We start from the raw sequence: 10,314 nt of genomic DNA on the forward strand, positions 1-10,314 counted from the left end.
CCAGGTCACCCTTTGCCCCTTGAAGACTGCTCCTGGTGAAAGGCCAGGTGCCCACCTCCAGGGCTAAGAACCCAGCCTATACGGTTGATGAGCTCTGCCCTCCAATTACCAATTGGTCCACACCTTTCTCGAGCCATCTCCACAGACTGTGCATTTTGGAATAAAAGATTTTATAAAACACAAGAGGTAGGTACAAGCACCCAGGCCAGCCCAGGAAGGGGAAGTGAGTGACCAAAAGCTCATACACCCACTGGCAGCCAGAATGAGCCAGGGCAGGCCAGACTGCATTAGGCAGGGGAGCGGGAGGGCTAGGGTGGAGTGAAGTGGGCTGAGGGCACAAAGGCACTGGAAAGGGGGCCATTTAATGCCCCAGACACTGATCTGCTGGTGAGGATGGGAATCTTCACTGGTTCCTGGTCCCCTTCACCTGCGTGCATCTTCAGTTTAACCATCATCCACGGTCCAGCCGCTCCAGACACTGCTCTGTGAATGTGTCCTGGGATCAGAGATGGTACACCTCAGGCTGCCTGATCCTCACCAAAGATGGGCACGCACACTTGCCTCAGGGAGCGCTGCGCATTAGAAGTCAGGTGGACTTTTCTGGAAGGCTTGCTCCAAAACTCTTCCCAAAGAGGTCAGGCAGGAATCCCACAGGCAGAGCCCCCAGAGGAGACAGCCAGCTGCTGGAAGCGGGGGGTTATGCAAGGAGTATAGGGTTCCCCAAAGGGCAGGGGTCGAATCAAGTAAAATGGTTTGAAAAACTACCAGGTGCAAGAAATCCTGAGGGGATCCTGCATTCTGCCTCCCTGGCATGGCCTAAGCTAAAGCAGAGAGGCGTGCCCCGAGGTCCCCTGAGTTGGTGGAAGGAAGTCCTAGGCTCCGGCTGGACACCCTCAGCTGGAAGACGATCGATCCACTCTTAGCCACCGCGGAGGCCCCAGGGACCCTGCAGCTGGTCTCCCAGCACAGGGCCAGGCGGCAGGTGTGAACAGCACTTGGCTGCGCAGCCAGCCCAGGCACCAGTTACCAGAGCTGCTTCCAAATCTATTCCCGTCCTGGGAAGGAGGATTCAAGAAAAGGATTTTAAAATGTGTTCTACAATCTGCATCCTAATAACTTGGCTACACTTGTGCAGTTGGTGGCATGGAGGCACGCTCCTGGCCTCTGGCCCCGGGCACAGGGCCCTGGGCCATTTCTGGCTGACCACCCAAAGGGTATTGGGTCAGAGGCAGCAGTTCCAAGGTCACTGTCCCACCCCTACCCCCACCAGAGGTCACGTCTTGACCACTTTCTTGTAGAACCCGATGTCCTTGGAGGAGGGCCTAAAACTCCCTCAGCCGGCCCCAGGGCTGGCTGATGCTGTTGACGTGGAGGCCACTGATGGCGTTCAAGAAGAGGAGGAAGGAGGCAGTGAACTGGCACCAGAACATCAGGGTGAAGCCGGTGAGCGTGACCTGGTTCCTGAGGAGGATCACAAAGCTCAGGAGCCCCGCGGAGGAGAGGGCAAACGAGACGAGGAGGAGGACGCAGCCCAGGGCCCACTTGCGCCGGGAGTGGCGGTCCTCACACACCTGAGACACCATGAGGAGCTCCAGGCCGAAAATGGCGGCCACCACGGCCAAGGCGCCCACGCTGCGGGCCAGGACCATGCCCACAGCCAGCCCTGGCACGCGGGCCTCACTCAGGTCTCTGAGGCAGTGCGGCCCCGTCTGGTTGGAGCTGGTGCAGAAGTGCCACAGCCCGAAGAGGCGGCCCTCAGCCAGGAGCCAGTGACCGTCACAGATGGAGACGGAGGAGAGGACCATGGCCAGCGCAGCACACACGATGATGAGGGTCCGGATGACGGATTCAAAGAAGGACCGGCGGGGCCGCCGCTGGCCCAGCAGCCTCTGGGCCTGGAAGAGACACAGAGGTGGCCTGTGAGGGAGGGCCCGCCACCCCTTCCCTGCGCAGGGAAGACCCTGAACATGCCTCCACTTCCCACAGCCATGACTTCTGCTCCGTCTCCCACGAAGCCTCGAATACGGCCCTTACTCAGCTTCCTCCCCCGCTCCTCCTTCTTGGGGGACCTTTCCCCCTTCTACCTGTCCCCTGTTTTCCATTGGAGACCTGTACACATTGTCAAGTTATTTTCCGGGCCCGAAGGGTTCCCTGACATTTCTTCAATGATCTTCATGAGGAAGAAATCCAAATTCTATTGGCTGGCGAATCCTAGTCCCTCCTGAATTTGGAAAACCTGTCTGGCCTGGCTAGTGTGACCTTGAGCTTGCAGCTGGCCTGGGTTTCTTTATAAGCAAAACAAGAAAACTGCCTGGAAGGCTGAGGGTTGTAAAATCACTGGAACACGTTTCCTCTCTCGCCAGGACTTCCCCAGTGAGGTCCAGTTTCCTCCTAACCCCCACCCGGCCGGTTCTGCACTTTCCACATTCGGCCCCGGCCTCCGTCCTATTAACTGTGTCCTCAGTACCGACAGTGATGTTTGCACCTTGCCCTTCAGTCTTGCTCGGCCCCTCCCAGGACTTGCCAACCAGACTTTCTGTTCTGGCAGCTTCTTGGAGGGTGGGGTGAGGGGGTGTGGGGCCACTGAGGCTCTCCTTTAACCTCTGGTTTCGGCACAGGCGTCCCCTCAACCTCGTCTGACAAGCTGAGCCAGGTACCCCGTGAGGTGTCCCTTATCTCACAGCCCTCAGACACCACCCAGTGCCATTCCCAACCTCCAGGAAGCAAAAGAAACACTTCAGAGCACATTCCTTACCCAGCCCCCAGCGCTGCAGATCCGCCCTGTCTCCCTCCCCGGTGGACCACCCTGGCCACCTCACTCAGGCTCTCCTTCCAGGCCTAGGCCAAGCCTAGAACTTTCTTCCCTCAGACCTATTGGCCTCTCCACCTGAAAGGATCTGCTCCAGGTTGCCCCTCTTCTCCGCTCTTTAAAAATGTCAGACACGTCTTTTCTGCCTACCGGGTCCCCTCCTATCACTTCCCATCAGGCATCTGTTTTCTCCACCGTTCTGATCACAGGTTATCCATTCCCTTCTGACTTGTATTACATGTTATGTACCTTCCCGTGAGAAACTACTATGTCCCAGTACCTGGCACAGCGCTTGACCTGGGCGTCCAATGGGTGTGCAAGAAGAGCCATGGGATAAGTGAACGGTCAAGTTTGCAGCCACTGTCACTTCCACCTGAATCTGCCTTTAAACCCGTCTCCCGCCAGCCAGTGTGTGGCAAAGCAACCGGGTTACACACCGCTTGGGGAGGTGAGTTCACACAAGACAGCGCACGCATGACAGCCGATGCTGGGGAACTGAACGGGCTGTGGAGACACCCTGCACCATGTGCAAATGGAGGCTTCCAGAGGCAAGTCCAGGCCACCCCTCTCAGCGAGGGACGCAAAGCAAAGCCACGCTCCTGGCACAGCCCTGCGGTTAGGGACCTAGAAGAACACCAGGCTGGCTGCTAACTTGCAGAGGTGAGCAGGAGCTACTGCTAATTTCAGTCCCAGGGTTACATGAATAAGGACCTCATTTGCTTTCTGCACTTCTGCTTTGGAGGGTCCCATTTTACTCCTAAACCTGTGAGGTTGGTAGAGTAGGAAGCTTCACGAAAAGAAAGAAACTGTCATGCAGAGGTCAGGTGACTTGCCCAAGCTCACTCACCTAAATCACAATAAGCCTGTTACCGCTGCCCAGGCCCAGACAACTGACAGTGTGCAGGGGAGGAGATGCTCAAAAGCACCAGCTGGGGCCTTCCCGGTGCAGGGCCTCGTGTTGGGGGCTCGATAGTACTGGCAAAGGGTTAGAGAGTGCGGAGCGGGACCCAAGCTGTCAGGACAAAGGCAGCCTTGGGGCAGCGGAGAGCACCCAGGCAGGAGTCTGGGCTGTGGTTCTCAAACTGCTTCCGATGGGGGCTTCCAGGTGCTGACGCAGGGGAGTAGGGGAAGCTGCCTCTGGGCCCTTCCTCACTCCAACTAACAGATCCCTGTAACCTGCTGGAGACGGTGGGGATCGGGAGTCCGTATCGGGGAGCATTAGAAAAACCGGCTGTGCTGCTAAGAAACAAACCAAGGGAACTCTGAGACCTCTGGCTACAAACCAGAAAAGGTGCTTGTCCTTGGGCCTTTCTTACCCTCCTTGGCCCTTGTCCTCTCCCCTGCCAAGTGGAGCTGGTGACTCCTGCAGAGCAGCAGTGGCCATAAAGGCACCGGCAGAGTTACGCCCCAGAGGTTGATAAGGTCCTCGGGTGGGAGAGCCCCAGAGGCAGGGAACAAGTCACAAGAACACGGGGCCCAGAAACCTCCTGCCCCTAGACATCACGCCGTCTGGGAACAGGCACGGCCCGTCCCTCTCGGCCCCACCTGTCCCGAGCACAGACTGGACTTTAAGCCCTCAGCTATCACACCAGGGTCAGAAAGAGAAGACAGCTGATGTCAGTTCATTCCTCCCCTCCCACTACCACGCAGTCAACTCTCCCGCCACCAGTAAAACGCCGGAGGACTAAAAGTGCGTGGCACAGGTGCAGCTCCCACTTCACCCGCTATTAACATTAGAAACAATAATAATGCACATGGAGTCTTCGTTCCTAACCACCTGGCACCACACCGGCTTCTGGCATCTCCACTAGTGACCCCGAGCCTGAATCCTCTCCTGGAGGCGGCGTGGGCATGGAGGTCCAGTGGGTAACGGATGAGGGCAGTGGAGTTCTGCCCCTGACTGCCAGCCCCCAGCTGAGTGACCTTGGGCGTCACTTTAATCTTAGAGCTTTGACATTCTTGGATAAAAATGGGCAAACCTTTCCCTTTATTCATCTGTGAGCCCAAATGAATGATTTCTTGTCCCTTTGAGTCCCAGGCCAAGATCTTATAATCCAGGACCCCATCTGCACCCAAGTAGGTACTTTGCGCTGCTCACTACTAATTCTCCACATCCCCAACACAGCCTCCAAAATCCCCTCCCCCCCCCACCCCTGCCTCCACCATCCTCAGCTGGAGCCACCCCAGGGGCTGGACATGCAGCCCCAGAAGCCAGCCAGCCTGCTGTTCAGCTGTGTTCGACCTCTGGCAAGTGATCCCCTCTCTCCTCACCTATGAAGGGAGATCTCAGCGGCTACCTCCTGTGGTGGTTGCGACTGAAACGAGTCACCCCTCCAGGGGCTCACAGCAGTTCCTGGCACCTTGGTTAAGCTCCTGAGCTGCAGGGGCCACTGTCATACAAGGCAGCACCCTACCCCGCAGGGCAGCCTGTGTCCAACCCCAGAGAGCCCCTGGCCTTCACCTGACTCCCCACTGCTCCCCTCCCCCAGCGGGCCGCTCCTCTTCCCTCCTCTTCCTCACCACCCACCGGTCTCCCTGCTACCCTCTTCCTAACCGCACAAAGCACCCGCCACCCCCATCCCGCCACTCCATCCGCCCTCAGCTTTTGCACATTAATTTAGCACTCACTGCCCGACCTCTCCTAAGCCCTTGTTTACAAGTCTCCCTCGGAACGGGCAGTCAGTTCCGTGAGGGGCGAGCCCACAGCCCGCCTCACCCCCCTGTCCCTTCTTCCCAGGGCCCGTCCCAGAGGGGTGCCTGCCCAGGGATCCAGATTCCGCCCGCAGCAAAGAGGGGGGCAGCGCGCTCCCTCCTCGCTTCCCACCCCGGCAGCCGGGACCGCTAGACCGGCTCGGGGTGCCTCTGGGGCGCTGTGCGGGCGAGGAGGGGAGTGCGAGGGAGACTTGGGGCCAAGAAGCCTGGTTTTGAATCGCGATCCTGTCGCTTAGTGGGCCGCACGGACAGGCTCCTTCACCTCCGAATCGCAGTGGCCGCCGCTGTGACCCGGGCGGAGCGTGTCTGCCCTGCTCGGCGCGGCGGGGCCTGGGACGGGCTGCCGAGTCACGGAACCTCCCCTGTCCCTGTCCGCACAGCCCGTGGGCGGGGTGAGGCGGCTGGCGGGGTGTCTCCGCGTCAGGATCGCGCGCGGGTGGCGGTCCGGCCACCTGCTGACCCCCTGGGAGAGGCCCCCGCCCTAGAGAGGGCAGGAATGGGGGTTCTGGGGGGGGGGATTTCTCAGCTACACACACGTAGGCACCACCCTAAGAAGAAAACAAGACTTGGGGGTGCGGACCGCCCCCCTCACAGACCCTTTGCTCTGAGGCGTCCGTGCGCCCAGCGAGTCCACCCCCCCCCCTGTCCCAGAACCGCAGACGCAATGGGGGGGGGGTCGGTCTTGCCCCCACCCAAGAAAGTCGGCTTCCCCAGGGACGCCCCTCGGATCACGGGAGGCAAGCCTCCCTTTGCAGGTGGATTCTGTCCACCCTCCACGCCAGGCGCAGCCCCTTTTGAAAAAGGAGGGACCTCTCCGCTGAGCCTAACCGACCGCGCTGGTGGCTCCAACGAGAGGCAGAGAAGTTGGGGAGTCCCGTGGGCTGGCGGGGCGCGAGCAGAGCCGGGGAGCAGACAGCGCTTCCCGACTGCGGTCCGCGAGCCCGCCAGCTGGCAGCCTGGGGCGGCGCGGCGGACACCCCCGGCCCCCGCCCGGCCCCCCGCCCGGCCCCCCGCCCGGCCCCCCGCCCGGCCCCCCGCCCGGCTCCCCGCCCGGCCCCCCGCCCGGCCCCCCGCCGCCGCCGGACCTCGCGCGCGGTGCTAAGCCCCTTACACCCCAACCCTGGCGGGCACCCGGCGCCGGGCTCGGCTACCTGCACCGCGATGGCGGTCATGCTGCCCGGCCCGCCGCGCTCCCTCCAGCCGCTCGCCGCGATCGCCCGCGCCCGTCCTGGGACCTCTCCCCGGGGCGGGGCGGGGAGGCCGCGGGGCGGGGCGGGGCGGGGCGGGGCGGGGGGGGCGGGAGGGAGGCGCCTTTCAAAGCGGAGCGGCGAACCCGGGGCGGGCTCGGCCGGCCCCGCCGCAGCCCTCGCGGCTCGGTTTGCGCAGCCAGCGGGGCGCCCGAAGGAGCCCCCGGGGAGCAAGGGGAGGGCGGGTGCTGGAGAAGGCCGGGCTCCCGGGGAGGTGCGAGGCCCCCGCCCGCAGGGGCCTGTCCCCCGGGTCCCAGGGAGGAGGGTGGGGCCCTGCGGGAGGGCTGACCCGCTGACGTCAGCCGGGAGTCTCTGCTTCGCTTCCGAAGCTCGAAGCTCGGGGACCAGGTCTCCGGGACCGACTGCCCGAGGGCCTGAGGCGCCAGCGGGGGGCCCGGGGATTGGGTTCCAGCCCAGGTTCGCCAGGTCTGGAGGAGGAGGTGGGGTCTAGAGAGAGGAGGCTCCAACCGGGCTCTACGGTCTTCACCACCCGCTGCGTGACCTTGGGCTGATGGACTAAGGTCTCTGAGCCTAGGGTAAAAACGAGATACTTTTGAAGGTTGGGGACTCGGGGAGGCCTCAGTGAGCGCGAGAGGAGTGGAACCTTCGGGGTCAGTCCTTCCGGCGTCAGTTTTCTCTTCCCGAAAGGGGGATGTACAGGTCTGCACCCCTCCGCCCTCCTCAGTGCCCTCAAAAAGGCAGTAGGACAAAACACAGGTTATTCTTCTTCCTCGCCTTCTAACGGGGCCTGAATTCTCGAGGAGGCTGCGTGCATAAAGTCTCCACACCAAGAGGGATGGGGGTGGGCAGGAGGGCCCAAGGGTAGAAATTTCCAAGAAAGACTCTCCCCTCCCATCTCAGTTTGTGGGGAAGTGTGTGTTGTTAAGATGGGGGGTAAAGCAGACCCCCCCTCTCCGACACTAAATGGGGTAAATGACATTATTTGCATCATTCAGACAGGCAGGCAGCTCCCCCCTCACTTCACCCAAGGTTTCAAAACAACTCACTTATCTCTTTTCCCCCAGGAGCCATGTGGGAAAGGGGGAAAGTTACAGTTATCTGCATCTCCAGTCAGATGGCCATGGATTGCATCACTGCCCAAGAGGCCTTGTAAAAACCCTCAAACCCAGCCCTCAGGCCCCGGGGCAGGAGGCCATGCCCTCAGCCTCCCACATTTGAACCAATGGAGAGCCGGGACTGGACTTCCCTGGCAGAACCAGTCTGGGTCTGAGTTCTTGCCAGTTTTGCATCAGAATCACCCGAAGGGCTTGTTAAAACACAGACCGCTGGGCCCCACCCCAGAATTTCTGACAGTGGATCTGGCCTGAGGCCCCGCCTGGGCTACTTCTAACAAGGAGCTCCCCTGCTGCTGGTCTGAGGATCACTGAACTAAGGCAAAGGGGAGCTAGCCAGGTCAGCCCCTCTCTGCTAGGGGCCTTACCCCCATGGCCCCCACCTGCCACTCCACAGTCATGGGTCCCAGAAACCAGCTTCTCCTCCCTCCACAGCCCTGGGCTCCAGAGCAGGGGCTGCCATGGGAATGGAGCACCTGGTGTTACAGCATAGTAAGAAGCTAGGAAAATTCCAGGACAAGGGAGTAGGGAACCTAAGACAGATAGCTCCCTGGAGCCATTATGGCCCCAAACCCGAGCCCCCTGCCCTGAAGCATGCTGGGATGGATTGACCCTGACTCGACTCTGCAGGCTTCCCAGCTGGCGGCCTCCTTGGCAGGCGGTGTCACCTTGCCAATGGTGAGGGACCTCTTCTCTCCTGACTTTGCCCTGGATGGCATTTTGACTGACCCCCTGAACTCATTTGATTAGTACATTTCAAGATTTCTAAATGCGCCATTCTCTAGCTCCTACGGCGGATATTTATGTGATTCTCAAACTTTTCCAGCAAGAGACGCACCTCCACCCCATCCTTTTGTTTTGAGAAATCCTGGCTCAGGGCCCTGTCAGTCATTCTCTGATCATGGCCCGTGGGCATGATTCTTGCATTCAAGGTCCTCCTGGGGTTTCTTATTTTTCATTCCCCCTTTGGAGCCCCCTCTGATGTGTTGCTAGATGGGGTGCTGCCCAATTCATGAATCACTTAATCAAGCCAATTGCATCTTCAAATTTACTAGGTTGAATTATGTTTGTTTGTTTTTAAAGATTGAAACAGAACATTTTTATAACTTCACAAAATTTTCCAAATTCTACATGATAGTTTCTGATTGAAGAACATACATGTTTGCATGTGGATTCCTAGACTCCCTGCAAATACTCCTGCCGTTCTGCCCTCGGTAAACGGGGGGCTGTCTAAACTCCTGGCTGACGAGCAGAGAGGCCACCGTGCTCCTCTGTCCGTCTGAAGACCCCCTGGCGTGCTCTGCAGGGTGTGGGTGACCAATGCATGGTAGGGGCTGAGGGGCCCCCAAACTCCGAGTATAAGGGATGGTGTAGGTAGGTGTACATTAAACATGTTCATGTTTATCTGTAGGTGTAAAGAGGTCTTTCCTAATCACGGATGTAGGCTGTTCTAAACTCTCTTTTCCCCCAAACCTTCTTCTGGCAGTTTCTTGCTCGGACTCGGTGTGCCTCTCCCCCTAGAAGTCGGTTATCCTCTGTGGCAGAGTGAGCAGGCCCAGGGCTGCCGGCCTGAAGGGTTCCGTGGGGTGGAAGGGAAGAAGAAAGTTCCCATCCTTTCCCCTGAGCGTGGGCGGCAGCAGAAGAATTATTTTGAACCGAAGGCATTTGAGAATAGATTTTTTTTTCTGGAATTCCCTTGTCTAAAAGCAGAGCCTCTCTCTGTCTGGTTCATGGGCTGGGCCTTGTAAATTAGGCTGACAGAAGATGGAGGAACAAGAGGAACAGACACGCTTATTAGCTTGTGCATCACACAGCAAGGGAGCGCCCAGGGCCTAGAAACTCAGAGGGGCAGTCACAACGGCCTTATGGGAACAGAAGAAGAATACATTTGTAGAAAACAGACAAGACCAAGGAAGGCTTCGGCTTTCCAGGGTGGCGACCAGTGGGAAGGTATTGGAAGGGAAGGGCCAGTGAGCAGGTTATGTGGATTCCTCTGGTGCCTTCGCCAAGGGGATAAGGGTCCAGAGGTGTCTCAGGTGAATACACGTTGTCCTTCCTGGCAGAAAGGGGAGGGGACACCTTTACAGATGTATGTCCTGCGGTGAGTAGATAGGGAGAGGGCCCAGAGCTCTTCTTGGCTCTGCTTCTCAGTTGCCGTCAGCTCAAAATAATCCTTAGGCCACAGTGCAGATTTGGGGTTTGGCATATTCTGCCCCCGCTCCCTTCAAATGCAGTTGTTATAAATTCCTCCCCAGAGGCAAGCAGGGAAGATGAACTCCATCACCAGAAACTGGAAATCCTCATGGCATCACTCCTAAGCAGAAATTGTCACAATGTCTTACCCCTTCCTCTATCAACATGGTATATAAGCCCCCGATTCGAACTACTTCCTTGAGTCACATTCTTTTTCTGAATTTCCATTTGTACATGATTAAAAACTGTCATCTCTCTTGCCAATCTGGTTTTTTGTCTG

General features: G+C 58.7%; 1 protein-coding gene across 1 annotated transcript; it reads right to left on the reverse strand.

Moving 5' to 3' along the window:
* Nucleotides 1-151: 151 nt before the first annotated feature.
* Nucleotides 152-6,759, reverse strand: TMEM37 (transmembrane protein 37). Its single transcript, XM_054722989.1, has 2 exons — nt 6,673-6,759; nt 152-1,895 (listed from the first exon to the last, which is right to left on the reverse strand). Exons 1-2 carry the CDS (start codon nt 6,691-6,693, stop codon nt 1,323-1,325), a joined length of 594 nt encoding a protein of 197 aa, XP_054578964.1. The 5' UTR covers nt 6,694-6,759; the 3' UTR covers nt 152-1,322.
* Between the last annotated feature and the right edge of the window lie 3,555 nt (nt 6,760-10,314).

This window comes from Eptesicus fuscus, chromosome 11, assembly GCF_027574615.1.
Source record: "Eptesicus fuscus isolate TK198812 chromosome 11, DD_ASM_mEF_20220401, whole genome shotgun sequence".
Classification (NCBI taxonomy): Eukaryota; Metazoa; Chordata; class Mammalia; order Chiroptera; family Vespertilionidae; genus Eptesicus; species Eptesicus fuscus.